The following is a 15,910-nucleotide window of genomic DNA, read 5'->3' as shown; positions in this document are numbered from 1 at the left end:
ACGCCTCTTTATTCAGACACCGGTTTCAATGTAAAATTTCCTACTGCGTGGATTAGTTGAGGGAAGGAAGCGCAGATGCATTTCAGGGAAAACTAGATGAATAGAAGAGGGAGAAGGGAATAGAATAGACTGATAAGGTTCGATTAAGAATGATGGAAGGAGGCTTCTTTGGAGCATAAATGCCAGCATTGACTAGCTGGTCTGAGTGGTCTGTTTCTGCGCTATACTTTCTATTATGCAGTCGCATTTCTTCCTTTAACACATTCTAATGAGGGCACCAATATTATATCCTACACACTAGCCTGCTTTTCCATGCATTTACCAAGCCACTGGCTCACCTTCCCATCTAGCATCCCACTAATCCATCTCCCCAACCCACCCACCTATCACACCCATCAACCATCCTCTCTCAATCTGGTTGTCTGGAATCCCTTCCTACAACACCACCCAGTAAATTGTTTAGCTCTATTCTGCATTTGGGAGTTGCTCTGGTTATATCCCCTCCGCTCCATTATCCAACGTATAAAACAAGACAATCAAGGCAAATAGTGTTTCTAATTCGATATTTTTTTAAAGATTCCGTAATTTGGAAAGAATTTACAAAATTAATTGCTTTTTCCATTAGAGCTGGCCTCATCGCCAAAGCCATTGTGATCCTTGAACTGTTGGTGCTCTGTTCCACACTCACCTCCAGCCCGAATTCCTTCATTTTGTCTCAACTTAAAGTCGGAATGCCCAGAACATTTACTTTGCTGTCTCTGCACCCCTCATGTCCAATGATATCAGTCCTAAAATTCAGCTATCATAGAACTAAGTCCATCTCCCCCATCCTTTGCCAATCCTGTCGTAAGCACTGTCAGCTTAGAAGTTAGCTTTTTAAAAACCGACCTTGCTATTATTCAAATTTATAAAAGCCACAAACAATTTAAGCTCACAATCTACGTGAGGAGCTCTTGCTGTCCACGTAAAATGGAGTCAAAATACAGAATCCCTATAATGTAGAAAAAGGCCATTTGGCCCATCGTGCCTACACCGACAAATCTCTCTCCCTAACCCCATGTATTTACCCTACTAGTTCCTCGGGACACTAAGGGATAATTGAGCATAACCATCTTTGGACTATGGGAGTACCCAGAGGAAACCCACACACAGTCCGAATGGAACCCGGGTCCCTGGCTCCATAAGGCAGCAGTGCGAGCCACTGTACCACTGTGCATATCTGTGTTATCAACGACCATATCTTAGTGTCTCTGGGGTTGAGATCACTCCAAGATGAGGCTGTTCAATGTAAATCAAAACCAAGTCACCCACTGTGGCGGGATTGGTTATCCGATATCTGAATCACAGCAGCCAGAGTATTGCTGGCTACCGAACAGCCAGCCTGGTCCATTAACGGAACCACGATTGGTCGCCCTGTTGCTGGGAGCGAAGATTTAAATAGCTCTGGACACCAGCCAATGTATCAATTGGTACGAAGAGAACGGGAGGGCGGTGGTGTGGAAGGGGTATATGGCCCCTGCTGCTCAAGTGCTCTACACTGGTAGGGTATCTGGTATTAGTTAATTTTATATAGGTGAACCGTTGTACGGAGGGATTGCTACATCTGACAGCTCCAGTATTAGATTAGTGGGCTATGTCTCAGTGGGACACTATGTACATTCCACATCCATCAAACAGAAACTATAATAACATAAGAAATAGGAGCAGGAGTAGGCCATCTAGCCCTTCGAGCCTGCCCCGCCATTCAATAAGATCATGGCTGATCTGTTGTGGCTCAGTTCCACTTTCCCGCCCTCTCCCCATAACCCTTAATCCCCTCTCTTATCAAGAACCCATCAACCCGCTTCTTAAAAATATTTAGCGAGGCAGCCTCCACCACTTCAACGGGCAGAGAATTCCAGAGATTCACCACCCTTTGAGTGAAGAAGTTCCTCCTCAACTCCGTTCTAAACCGCCTCCCCTTTATCTTGAGGCTGTGCCCCCTAGTCCTCTTGTTGATATCTCAATGTCTTGGTTTGGAAATTCTTAAATTGGGCAGTTTTTAGACTTTCAATTGAGAAAAACAGACCTAATCACAATTTCACCACCCTTTCTCCCCAAGCGTGTCCTCTTGCTCCTGGGGTTGATATTCTACATATCTGGGGCCAAGTGTTCTAATTGGAAAGGAAGATTTGACAGTGCAATGGGGACGCCCATGGAAAACGATTCCCATTCGTACCAGTTTTAGCGACCCTAAAACCTAATTGGAAACTGGGACCTTTCGAGACAGAATCTGACAAATGAAAAAATATCGAGATGGTTTAATCTGTTTTGCACAAATTAAGTCACTGTTCGCCTGGATGTTATCGGAGGAAGATGTTTATCTTCCAAAGGCACAAGAGTCATCAGTGCATCCCAGACAAACGTGGGGACGGAACTGGAAGAGAGAACTGTGTAGTCTACACGTTATTGGAAATCCTTCTGTAATTATGGGCAGTAATTTATTGAGAGCGAGCAACATTATCAAACACAACATCTGTTCTCAGAGTTAAAAGCGGGTGACAAGGACAATAATCCCCACAGGTCCGATTTCACAGATAAACCTCTCCTGTTTTAGTAACTATAACGCAGTTATAACTCAATCATTCCATTCAATCCTGCTCTTATTCCTTGTGGTTTTATTAAGAGTTTATGTCTTCCTCCTCTCTTAAAGACAGTGGGCAGAAGATTGTGGAGGTTGGAGGAGTGATGGGGGTGGAAGGAGGCCCACTGCGTGGTAAATAGGCACAGTTTGGGACTTCTGCCCTTCCCTGGGGAGGAGGCGCCACCTTCAGCAGTTCCATTCGTCTCGGCAGCACCAAGGCTGTATGAGTGGAAGAGGGCGGCCCTGTGGGTCTAGGAGACAGGCATGTGGATAAGAAGGGTAGTGATTTTTGGAGTGGGCAGATGATCAGTCACCCAGTTTGGTAACAAGGTCAACTGACGCATGATTAGTGATTTAATTATAGTGGGTGACCTCTGATTCCCCACCCCCATCCCCATGTATAAACTCGAGGGGGGGGGGGAGGGAACCGTTGGGTTCAATTTTATATCTGCATCCCTCCCCCACCCACCACCACCTCTGCTGAAAATGCTCCTGACAGGGGCACGTCAAATGCAGCCCACTGACACTAGCTCAAATCCAGTTTCCAAGGGTCACTCTTTATGTATCGGTGGACTATTCATCGCAGAGGGCATCATCCGTGCTCCGTCTATCCCCCACCCCCATCCTCCCCCGCTCCTATTTATAATCTCTCCACCCCCAACACACGCACACTCACCCCAAACTCTCTCTTTCCTGACTGCCTCTGGAATGTAGTCCTGTACAACAGCACATTTCTCACCCAACACCCTGTTAACCAGTCAAGCTGGTTACCCAGAGAGAATCCTGTTTAAAATGCATCCTGCTGTTAACTTCAGGGCTCCCGGACTGGAATTCCCACTTCCCCACCTCCCTAGGAATATCAGGGCCCTGACTCGGCAGTGGGGTGGAGGGGGGGGGGGGGGTGCGGTGGGTGGTGGTGGAGGGTGTCTCATTTCGAAAGACATCTTAAAAGGGCTTGTTAGTTGCCCATTCGTCATTTTCAAGTTTAGTAATAGGCATCGCGCTTGTCCTTGTCCAATGACACACACAGCAGGAATGCCTGAACAATGATTAAGAGAGAGCTTGGCTGCTTTTCTCTCCATAGTTTACAGTTTATTTATTAGTATCACAAGTGGGGTTTGCATTACACTGCAATGAAGTTACTGTGAAAATCCATACCGTTTGGTAATGGCGAGGCCAATTTTAATGCGTTAGCGCCGGCCCTGGTAAGCTAAACTCAAGATAGACTACACTACACTGTACATTTCCCAATGGCAAACTGGGTGGCACAGTGAATCTTCAAGCAAGGACTGTAGTTACCCACAGTTGAGCTTGATACCTGGGAGGCAGACAAAGCGTGTGCTTAGATTGCACTGTACAGAAGTGAAACCAGGATTATTAATAACGATTTTGATCAGCTATGTACATCCCTTGACTGTGATTTGAATTTTTGCCGCACCGTGATACACAGCCACGCAGAATGATAAGTCATTCAAATCTCCAGTTAATTCAAGTTATGCAGACTCTATCAGAATTTTGTCGAGCAGGTTTGTTGACAGTCAGTGCTGATCACATCTGGGAGAACACGACAATTAACCCGTGGATTCTTTTGTTTTAGCTGATTGCTAGTGAGTGGGCTCCTGCTGAAGGATGTGTTGTAGGATCACGTTGGAGTTGTGGTGTCCTCCATAGGTGGAATACCTAGGTGTCCACTTGCACGCTTTAACAATGGCCATTTGGATGATATATTGAAAGTGGCTGATGCCTGTGGAGCCCGTATCCCTGAGAAGTAGGATATTGGAAGGAAAAAAAAGCCACCGTATTTGTTTATGATACCTTCCCAGGTTACAGGACCCTGATGCTGGATTAGTGCGTTCATTGACACAGCACAGGATGGTGTCAACCACCCACGCCATACTACACCTCACCAGACCGCAGTCAGTCAGTCACAAATAAAATATGACCACTGCACAGGGTGATTACAGTGCTAACTCATGTGGTCCTGGTCCATTCCATGCAACTGCAATGATGACACCATCTGGCATTGCCCCAGGACTGCACCAGGAACCAAGCCAAAGGGCATCTTAGTAATTAGCAAGTGAAATGCTGAAGCATACGGCATTTAAACTCAACGCACCAACCGTTCATCACTCACCCAGAGCCATATTATTGCTGCAATATTTTATCACCAAAAATAATTCAGCTTTGTGCCAATTACTACCTAGTCACAGCACACTAGTGACACCTACTGATGATACGTGTGATGAAAATGAGCACCTGCTCGATGCCAATCTCACTGGGTGGGGGTGGGGGGGGGCGTGGGTATCAGCTGGCATTCCCACACACAAATATAATGGCTCCCTGTTGGAAAATGTGCATTTCAGGATAAGAGCATCAGGATCAGCTGGAATTTCCCCTAAGCCGAAGAGGCTTTCGTTTGTTCCAGGAAAGGAAACGAGATTGGAGCCAAATGAGCCACATCTTTCCTACATTTCTCTCCCAAAACTGCTAATTGTCACAAGGGTGTGGCCTTCTATTTTCTTTTTCATTCTCGGGATGAGAGATACAATTGGCAAGCCCTACATTTATCCTCTATGTCTAGTTACCATGAGGTGGCGATGATCCTTCTTCGGCCTCTGCAATCCATACAGTGAAAGCACTCCCCAGCAGTACCGCTAGAAAGGGAGTTCCACAATGTTGGCCTAACACTGATGGAGGGACAGTGATAGAGACACATGTTGTGATGGTGCAAGCAGTGGAGAGAAATTTGGAGGTGTCTGTCGCCTGTTGCCCTAGTGGATGTTGCAGTTGGGGGAGATTCTGCTCAAGAGGCTTTTATGGATTACTGCAGCGTGTGCTCTAGATGGAAGCTGTTGTAGTCACAGCAATGGTGGAGAAAGAGGATGTGGTGCCAATCAAGTGGACTGCTTTCACCAAAAGGGAAAATGCTGGAAAATCTCAGCAGGTCTGGCAACATCTGTAAGGAGAAAAAAGAGCTGACGTTTCGAGTCAGATGACCCTTTGTCAACGTGGGCTGCTTTGTCCTGGATGGTGTCAAGCTTCTGGAGTGTTGTTGGAGTTGCACTCATCCAGGGGAGTGGAGAGTGTTCCATCATACTCGTGGCTTGTGGACAGATTTTGGGGAGTCAGGAGATGCGGCAAAATTCTCAACTTTGACCTGGCTCTTGTAGCCACGGCATCCGTGTGGTTGCTCCGGTTGAGTTTCTGGCTAATGGTGAGTGGCAGGGTTTAGGGAAATGGAAACAGAGTGGGCGCAGCTTCGCAACAACCCAACAGTGTGGCACACGCCACTTACAAACTGTCCCCTTTACACACACCCAGAAAAAGACAGTCCAGTGCACGGGTCAGCTACAAAGAACAAAATAAACTGACAGGACACTAATCCCAGTGATAGAAATACCATTGAATGTCAAGGGGAGATAATTGTTCTTGTTGGAGGATGGATCTAGTTACCATCCAGGACAATAGTTGCTCGCATGGCCATCCGTCAGTTCGAAGCGAGGGAGCGAATGCGGTCGGCTATTCCACTGGGAGAGCATCACAGCTGAGGCCAACACTACCTCACTCAAAGCTAACCCACACGCACCTTTTCTGCTGACCAGAAGCAGCGGTGGTTTCTAATTGCCTTAGGCTCAATAATTACATCACACGGCGTGTTCCTATGTCAAAACGAGAACACAGACTCGGGAGGGAAATTTAGCCCCTTCTCTGATCACGCCAGGCAGTGCATCTATCCACTGAGCCAGTGGAACAGAAAGCTGTTTTAATCATCAAGATCCAATGCTATAATTTCAAAGCTAAACCCCATCGGAGTTTCGGTTAATTGCAATATTCGTTTCACAGTTTGCATTTCGGCTCCCCGCTCCTCCAGCTACCTTTGTCTCTCTCGGGGGTAAGAGTTTAGATAACACACATTACATCCCTCCCGTAACGTTAGTATTGGTTTGAGTTTTAATCTATGAATTAGGAAGCATTAATGATCACCAGTGAGAGACCACCCCTGAAATAAACTCCTCTCTGTCAGCGGCAGTCTGGCCAGATAATTCTGATAGCTAATTAATCAACCGCGGTTAATTACCTAAACGGTGACTGCCTTGCCTCTTGTAAAGAACACTTTAAAAGTACAATTCGATGCTCCCAAATTCTAATGGAGATTCAGAGTTCTGTTTAATAAGAATGACACCGAATGCCACTAGACTGTGACAGTACATCACGATGCTGTCAATATGAAACTGAGTGTTTTACTTATATTAAAACTGAATGCTGACTTCTTGCTTTCTATACGCAAAGATTGTTGATGCGAGGTTAATTTCAGAAATGAGTGCATTTAACCGGATTGATTGGGAATGCCGCCAGAATTATATTAATTTAATAATACATATACTATTATGATAATAGAGTAAATCACCCGCCGACAAAGTGTTGACTGAAATTAAGTTGGGAAATTCCCAACTGGTGGATTGGAATTCTACCTGGGAATTAAATTCAGAGACAGGTCCAGGGAATAGCCCCGAGTTGAAACCCTGCTCAAGTGCCCGGGAGGGGGATCCGATTCCTCAGTCCCTCTTAAGGTTTCACCCACCCAAAATCCAACCACATTCACACTTTCTACAGGACTTTTTTTTTAAAGACAGATTGACAAATCGAGATCAGGAAAGCTGCATTTCGAGTCACACTAGAATGCTCTCTGAAGTTTGGGTAACTTTTCACCACCTTACCTCAGTCTGCAATCCCTCTCCCCGCTCCAAGATACTAATGAAGGGGATTTCCAGGAAAGAGGATAAAAAATCCATCTGCACCAGTTGATCTGCAGATTCTGGGAATGCCAGGACGGCGGCGACTCCCCGGATCACGATAGATTGGCAGATGGATTGTAAGAGTGAGTGGGGATCCGGGTGCCAAACCGGGCTGCCGACCAATTCCAAGCTCAAGTTGTAGGGCAGCAGATTGTCTCCCAGGGCCGAGTCCACGGCGTCCAGCAGCGCCTGTTGCAGCAGTGCCTTCCTGGGGGTGGGCAGCACGGTGCCCAGGCTCACGGTGTGTCCGATCCTGTCCAGGATGTGGCAGGGCTGAGGGTGAGGGTGGCAGAGGCTGAGGAGGGCGTGCAGCAGCCCGAGCAGAGCCCACGGTCGCTCCCGGGTCCCCATAGCCCAGTCTCCGGGCGAGGCGGCGAGGAGGATCCGAGAGCGGGAGGCGGCTGGGTGGGGGAACTCCGGCTCACAGCCAGCTGAGTGCCGCAGCTTGAGGCTGTCATTGGTTGGGAGGGAGGGGGGTAAGCTGATCAGTAGACTGAAGGCACCCAACTCCAAGCCTCGCTGCACAACGGCTTACAAAGTTACCCCCAAATCATAGGCAACCCCCTGTTACAGGTCCCAGCGCTGTAGGAGGGACGGGGATTGAATAGAGAAGGTATGGAAGAGGGGAAAATTAAATGACAAAGGAAAACAGGTGGAAATCAGGATAGATAGACTGAGATAAAAACAACGGTGGAGATAATTAAATCTAATAAATAGAGAGGGGGCGATGAGGGAGTCACGGGAAGCAAGACTTTAACAGCAGAGAGAGAGAGATTTATTGGGCAGGATTGGACTGCGGCATTCAGATTGGGTGAAGGGATGTTTCACATTGTCCTACACTCAGGGTGTCTACACAGCAGATCCAGAGCTCGGGGGAGGGGGATTGCAGGATGGATCCCAATGATTCCCTGCTGTTCCGGGTGGTATTAATCAGGGGATTTGGGGGAGGAAAGGGGGGGGGGGGTTCCTATTTGAACTGAGAGGAGCCAGAGTCACCAACACCTCATCCAGCGCCCCAAGAGCCTGAGGCTGTAGCATAGCCTGGAGGAGGGGCAGAGAGATCCCATTCAGCTTTCACATTCTCCAGGGGATCGGAAGTTCCCCGGATTTCCATTTCAATCCCCCGGCTGGGCTGCTCATCCTCCCGGAGGAATTCCTCCACCTCCACCTGTTGAGTGAGTCCGCTTGGAGTTAGTGGAACAGCACCAAAGGTCAGACTCTCAGGATGGCGTGTCAGTTGTTGCAGCAGTGTCCTCCAACTGATAGATCACAAATCGCTGACACCAGCCCAGGTCTGTGATTATAACAGGTTGCGCTCCACTGACTCCAATCATTTGTGAGATGGCCCATTACAAAGTCTGAATCGGGTTGGAGCGCGGATTCCAGCCACAAAAGAAATGATGCCTCGCATTTAAATTGCAAACACTGCGCCCACACTTCACAGAATCACAGTACTGTTACAGCGCCGATCGGCCCATCATGTTTCTACTAGCTCTTCGAATGAACATTTCACCTGCTGGCGTTTCCCATCTGCCTCTAAACCTGCAGATTCTTTCTTTCCAAACAATCATCTCATTTCCTCTCAGATGCTCAGTATCGAACCTGCCTCCAGTGCGTTTACTCCCCGTCATTCTTTACTGTTTAAAATAAGAATCATTGCCAGTTTCCTACTGCAATTCATTCATTCCCAGGACAATGGGTCTCCTCGCCTCACATAAGGAGAGCAAATAATATTAAAGGGACATATTAACATCTATCATAAAATACATGTCATATATCATGTAACAACACAGAGGGACATCTACAGATCAAGATGTGGAAAGGGAAATACAGAGTTAAAAACCAACAGAAAATCAAGGATGGGTGAGTTAATATTTGAAACATGTTACACAAATTTAGGGAAAGGGTAAAGCAGGGGGTTAGTTTTGGATTAAAGTTTATTTATTAGTGTCACATGTAGGTTTACAGTAGCACTGCAATGAAGTTACTGTGAAAATCCCCTAGTGGCCTCATGCTGGCGCCAGTTCGGGTACACTGGGGGAGAATTTATCATGGCCAATGCACCCAACCAGCACATCTTTCAAACTATGGGAGGAAACCAAAGCACTCAGAGGAAACCCAGCAGACATGAGGAGAATGTGCAAACTCTACACAGACAGTGACCAAAGCCGGGAATCAAACCCAGGTCCCTGGCGCTGTGAGGCAGCAGTGCTCATACCTAAGTGCTGGAACAGATAGGAAGGGTCTGGTGACCTTGTTCTGTGTTGGTTTTTCGAAGCCTGTTTGCTATTATTTAATCACAACTTCTATTTATCACATCTCCCTTCAACCAGTGTGATGTTCTGCCTTCTGGGCTTTGCTCCCTCGCCTGATTTTTTCAACAATAAGAAACTTTCCCATTCTTTATCCCCCTTTAAAAAGATCGACAATCCTGTGTAATTTGGAGCCAGAGTGTAGATGCTGGGCTGAAATACACACCAACAGGAGCTGCTATTTAGCTATTTTCACCAGTTGGTAACCGGTGCTTTCAGCATAAACTAGACTTCACATCAATTCAAATTCACAATATGACCACCTATTTGCAATTCACAAAGTAGGAGAAGTTGGCAAAAGGAGGGCCCAGCATGGAATTAAGGATTGAATATTGATATTCTCCTTGATATTGATTGAATAAAAACTTTACAGGTTACAGAATCAATTGGGAAAACCAACATTGCAAACAGCTTTGGAACACCCACTCAAAAAACTTGACTGGGCCAGTCTAAAATTGAAACAGTAAAAATGCTGGAAACACTTAGCAGATCAAACAGTGTTGATGGAGACAGTAGCAGATTAATCAATTGGAATTCAGATGAAAGGTCTGAAATTTTAACTCTGTTTCCTTCTCCAGAGATGCTGCCAGACCTGTTGAGTTTCCCTGCATTTTTTGTTATCACGGGTTTCCAGCATCAAGAGTGACATCTTGGTTCCTTTCCATCCACTTGGAAAGGAACCATTTTAATGCTTTTTGTCTTTCCATTTTCACTTAAAGCTGTTCTCTTGCTGGGTAATGGGTAACCAATCCAAACAAGTCATTGTCTGGGGTGGCACGGTGCATGGTGGTTAGCACTGCTATCTCACAGCACCAGGGACCCAGGTTTAATTCCCAGCTTGGGTCACTGTCATGCAGACTCTGCATGTTCTCCCCATTGTCTGCGTGGGTTTCCTCTGGGTGCTCCGGTTTCCTCCCACAGTCCAGAACACATACTGGTTCGGTGCATTAGCCATGCTAAATTCTCCCTCAATAGTACCCGAACAAGCGCCGAAGTGTGATATCTAGGGGATATTCACAGTAACTTCACTGCAGCGTTAATGTAAGCCTACTTGTGACAATAAACAAAATAAACAAACTCCTCACTGGGTGACAGAAGACACATGTTGAGTAGGAAGAAGTGCATTGATTGGTTCCCTTTGCCAATGGCGTCTGGTTTGTATTACACAAACCATCCAACGGCCAGCATGAGAACAAGCCAAACTCTGAACCCACTGAGTTCAAGTGAGGGCAGACTGGTTGTCTGAATTCATGATGTGGAGATGCCGGCAATGGACTGGGGTGAACACAGTAAGAAGTCTCACAACACCGGGCTAAAGCCCAACAGGTTTATTTCTGAACAGGTTTATTTATAAACCTGTTGGACTTTAACCTGGTGATGTGAGACTTCTTACTGTGTCTGAATTCATCCATTTTTCAAGAATTCATACCCTACAGAAGAGGCAGAAAAGATGCTCAAAATTGAGAGCTTTAAAGAGCTCTCAATTTCCCCATACTTGACACTTTCTAGACATTGCCATAAGTTGCATGAATATCTTTCCCGTGGAGACGGTCTGTTGCTAGGTTTATGATTCAGTCTGGGTTCAGAATGATGGACATGGTTTCTGCGCACTTTATTGAACCATAGCCAGCTGTACAAGCTGCCTGCATAACTCCCCGAGATGACAAATTAGCCCAATGCAATCATCCATGGGTTTGGGACAGGAAACTGTTGCCTTCCTTTCACCGCCGGTATTGGCTGCAGCCCCGAATTGTATATCACTCGGCGGTATAACATACAACCCTCGGCATACCGCCGGCTATAAGTGGAAAATTCTCATCTAATGATCGATTGGAACCCCCCCTTCGGCAGCACAGAATGTCTGCTGAGACTGAAGTGCATTGTCAATTAGAGTCTCTGATCAGGAACAGCAGTGGAAATGTCATGAAGAACACTGGAGGAGATAAAGGGAAGAACTTATCTCTGAATTGGAGTGTTGGCGGAGGGGACTGGATCTATCAGCACAAATGATCCGGTCGCTTTTTTCCCAGGTGATGATTTGTTACCCGCGGACAAGACAGCTGGGGAACAGGAAACATCCGTTGAAAGGTTGAAGTATAATTTTTAATTTGTTCTGTACAGTCCTGACCCCATTGGCGATCAGGAACTATTCAATGGTTTGGCATAGCGTATACTGTACCTGAGAGAGGAGCCAATGGATAATGATGTTGTCACCAGACTCAGGGGACCTTGGTCCGAATCCCACCGTGGCAGATGGTGAAATTTGCATCCAGTAAAAATCTGGAATTAAAAGTCTAACAATGACCGTGAAACCATTGTCGTAAATACCCATCTGGTTCACTAAATTCCTTCATGATCTGACCTACAAGTGACTCCAGAACCACAGTAATGGCTCTTAAAATGCCTTCAGCGATGGGCAATAAATACTGGCCCAGCCAACCATGCCCACATTCCATAAACGAATAAAAAAAAGACGTGGAAAGAGGTTAGAGGGGTGGGTAGACCCCATGATCAGGTACTTTTTTTTCATGAAGTGGGGAAGAACTGAGACTGAATGTTACTTTCTTCTGAACGATCATTATTTTCTCACAATGTTGTGTGTGGATGGGTGTCAGCATTAATTGTCAAAGCTCCAGTCTGCAGGAACTGGGTATGTTGAATAGTGTGTTGTACAAGTTTATTGTGCGCATTTAAATGTCCCCCTTGTTTCAGAAGTAATAATTCTGAAGGTTTGCGCATTCAACCTCCATTCACAGGCTTTGAGAGCATCATCTAGGCTGACAGTTCAATGCAACATTGAGGCAGCATTCCATGGTTCAAGGTGTTGTGGTTCAGATGAAATTTTAAACCATATGGTTTTAAAAGATCCTATTAAATTATCTGAGAAGCTTTTTTATTGTTGATGGGGTATTGGCATTGCTGGCAAGGCCAGCATTTTTTACTCAGCCCTAATTTCCCTCGAGAAGTTTAAAGTGTATTTATTAGTGTCACAAGTAGGCTTACATTAACACTGCAATGAAGTTACTGTGAAAATCCCCTAGTCACCACACTCCAGCACCTGTTCGGGTATACGCAGGGAGAATTTAGCATGGCCAATGCACCCAATCAGCACCTCTTTTGGACCATGGGAGGAAACCGGAGCACCCAGGAGAAACTTGCACAGGCATGGGGAGAACGTGCTGACTTCGCTCAGACAGTGACCCAAGCCAGGAAGCAAACTAGGGTCCCTGGCGCTGTGAGGCAGCAATGCTAAAGTGGAAATGCACCACACTCTTGAACTGCTGCAGCTGATATAGTGTAGGTACATCCACAATGTTGTTAGGGAAGGAGTTCCAGGATTTTGAACAGCAGCAGCATAATTCCAAGTCAGGGCAGTGTGTGACTTAGAAAGGACCTGCACGTGGTGGTGTTCCCATCAACCACTGTTCCTGCTTTCCTTGGAGATAGACATCATGGGTTTGGAAGATGCTGTCAAGGGAGCCTTGGTGAGTTGTTGCAGTGCATCTTATAGGTGGTACACACTGCTGTCATTGCACACCGGTAGTAGAGGGAGTGGATGTTTAAGGTGATGGATGGTTTGCAAATCTAGAGGACTGTTTTGTCCTGAATGATGTTGAGTTTCTTGAGAATTATTTTAGCTGCACTTTGGAGCTGACAATTGGACAGAATTCCACCACACTCCTGACTTGTACCTTGTAGATGGTGGCCAGACTTTGGGGAGTCAAGAGATGAGTTACTCACCTCTGATTGCCCAGATTCTGGCTTGCTCATGTAGCCACAGAATTTATACAGTTGAACCAATTAATTTCAGGATGTTGATTGTAGGGGATTCAGTAATCCTGGTCATTAGCAAGGGGTGATGGTTAGATCCTCACTTGACTGGAGATTGCCTGGCATTTGTGTGGCACAAATGTTACTTGATTTTTTCAGCCCAAACCTAAATGATGTCCAGCCCTTGTGCAGATAGGTAAATAAATGGTAGCTGAAGAGTTGCAAATGATTACAATGGAGGGGAGGTCACTTATGAAGCAGTTGAAGATGGTTAGTCCATGGACACTATCCTTAGGAACACCTGCAGTAATATTCTGGGATACAGATGATCAACTTCCAACAAATGAAAGCTCATGGTGTAGTGAATAACATTTTGGCATGGATTGAAGATTATTTCCTGTTAACTAAGCAAAGGGTAGGCAAAATTGGGTCATTTTTCTGGTTAGGAAAATGGAGCACGTGGCGTGCCATAGGGAACAGTGCTGGGCTTCAACATTTTACAATTTATAGAATCCATACAGTACAGAAGGAGGCTATTTGGCCTATTGAGATTGTACTGACCACAATCCCACCCAGGCCCTATTCCTGTAACCCTCATTTACCCTGCTAATCCCCCTGACACTAGGGTCAATTTAGCATGGCCAATCAACCTAACCCACACATCTTTCAACCGTGGGAGGAAACCAGAGCATCTAGAGGAAACCCACAGGGAGAAAGCGCAAACTCCACACAGTGACCCAAGCCTGGAACTGTGAAGTAGCAGTATTAACCACGGCACCACCATGCTGCATAAGATCTTGAGGGAAACAAAATGATCTAAGGTATGGTTGCTAAATTTGCCAATGACACAAAGATTGAACCATAGAAAAGTTACAACAAAGAAGGAGGCCATTTGGCCCAACCTGTCCATGCTAGCCCAAGGGCACTCATATCCCAACCATGTAACAGTAATGATTGCAATGGAAGATTCTTCACAGGTGAAGATCATGGGAGAAGACTTGTTTCAATGGTAGTTGCCATGTTTTCTGGTGATTGAAGAGGCCAGTTCTTGAGCAGTTGAGGTGCAGGAATTGAACGGTTCTGCTGTTGGCAAACTCCTTCCGGTCGATGTCTGTGCCATTCTTCTACAGCCTTGCCCACATTTGCTTCAAATATGTAGGTTGCTTTCTTGATTGTTGTGGGCCAGATATCTCAGCAGCCTCCTGCCCCCACACCCATCGGTCAATGTCAGTCAGAGAGAGCTGCGCTTTCAGCTCCTCATGTTTGCAAAGTGCACCTGAGTCTCACTGAGCATAATTCACCATAAAGCACTATTTTATGGCACTGGTATTGTGGAGCCCTCTGTACATGGGGGAAGTCGCTGGCTACAGCAGTATTTATTGACCGTTCCTAATTGTCTTTGAGTACATGGTGAGCTGCCTTCTTGAACTACTGCACTCCCCTTGTTGCAGGTACAACCTGTTGGAGTGGGATGGGTGTGGGGGTGGGGAGGGGGAGGTGGTGTGGTGGAATCAGTTCCAGGATTTTGACCCAAAGTTAGTGAAGGAATGGCAGTGTACTTCCAAGTCAGGATGACTTGTACAGGATGACACTGTATAGGGCATTGGTGAGGCCGCAGCTGGAGTACTGTGTGCAGTTTTGGGCGCCGCACCTGTGCAAAGATATTTTGGCCTTGGAGGGAGTGCAGAGGAGGTTTACTAGGCTGATACCGGAGTTGAGGGGATTGAGCTATGAGGAGAGGCTGAATAAACTAGGCTTGTACTCGTTGGAGTTTAGAAGAATGAGGGGAGATCTCATTGAGACGTATAAGATGATGAATGGGATGGATAGGATAGAGGTGGAGAGACTCTTCCCGCTCAAAAAAGACAGTAGGACTAGGGGGCACAGCCTCAAGATAAAGGGGGGGCGTTTTAGAACGGAGTTGAGGAGGAACTTCTTCACTCAAAGGGTGGTGAATCTCTGGAATTCTCTACCCGTTGAAGTGGTGGAGGCTGCCTCGCTAAATATTTTCAAGAAGCGGGTTGATGGGTTTTTGATAAGAGAGGGGATTAAGGGTTATGGGGAGAGGGCCGGAAAGTGGAACTGAGCCACGACAGATCAGCCATGATCTTATTGAATGGCGGGGCAGGCTCGAAGGGCCAGATGGCCTACTCCTGCTCCTATTTCTTATGTTCTTATGTTCTTATGATGATGAGTGCCATGGAGGGGAACTTACTGATGGTGATGTTCCTATGTATCTGCAGTCCTTGCCCTTCTAAATGATAGCGGTTTGGGTTTGAAAGGTGCTGTCTCAGGACAAACTGACCAGCACAATTGGCATTATTGGTAAATGCATTCAACGTGGGGTTGAAAGCATTGGCTCTATTGAGGACTTCATTGCTTGTAAAGTACATTTGCCAATTGATGTT

The 15,910-nt window shown here is 46.3% G+C and overlaps 1 protein-coding gene across 1 annotated transcript in view; it reads right to left on the bottom strand.

Annotated features, from left to right (window-relative positions):
* grin3bb (glutamate receptor, ionotropic, N-methyl-D-aspartate 3Bb) overlaps positions 1-8,664 on the bottom strand; it is a 66,389-nt gene extending 57,725 nt beyond the window's left edge. The window contains exon 1 of the mRNA XM_080213010.1: positions 7,342-8,664. Within this exon, the coding sequence (XP_080069136.1) occupies positions 7,342-7,770 (429 nt within the window). The 5' untranslated portion in view covers positions 7,771-8,664. The remainder of the gene's footprint in view (positions 1-7,341) is intronic.
* Between the last annotated feature and the right edge of the window lie 7,246 nt (positions 8,665-15,910).

This window comes from Carcharhinus amblyrhynchos, chromosome 26 (genome assembly GCF_965287045.1).
Source record: "Carcharhinus amblyrhynchos chromosome 26, sCarAmb.v2.hapA, whole genome shotgun sequence".
NCBI lineage: Eukaryota > Metazoa > Chordata > Chondrichthyes > Carcharhiniformes > Carcharhinidae > Carcharhinus > Carcharhinus amblyrhynchos.
Note: the sequence above shows the minus strand (reverse complement) of the source record. Positions and strands in the feature narration are given on the sequence as shown.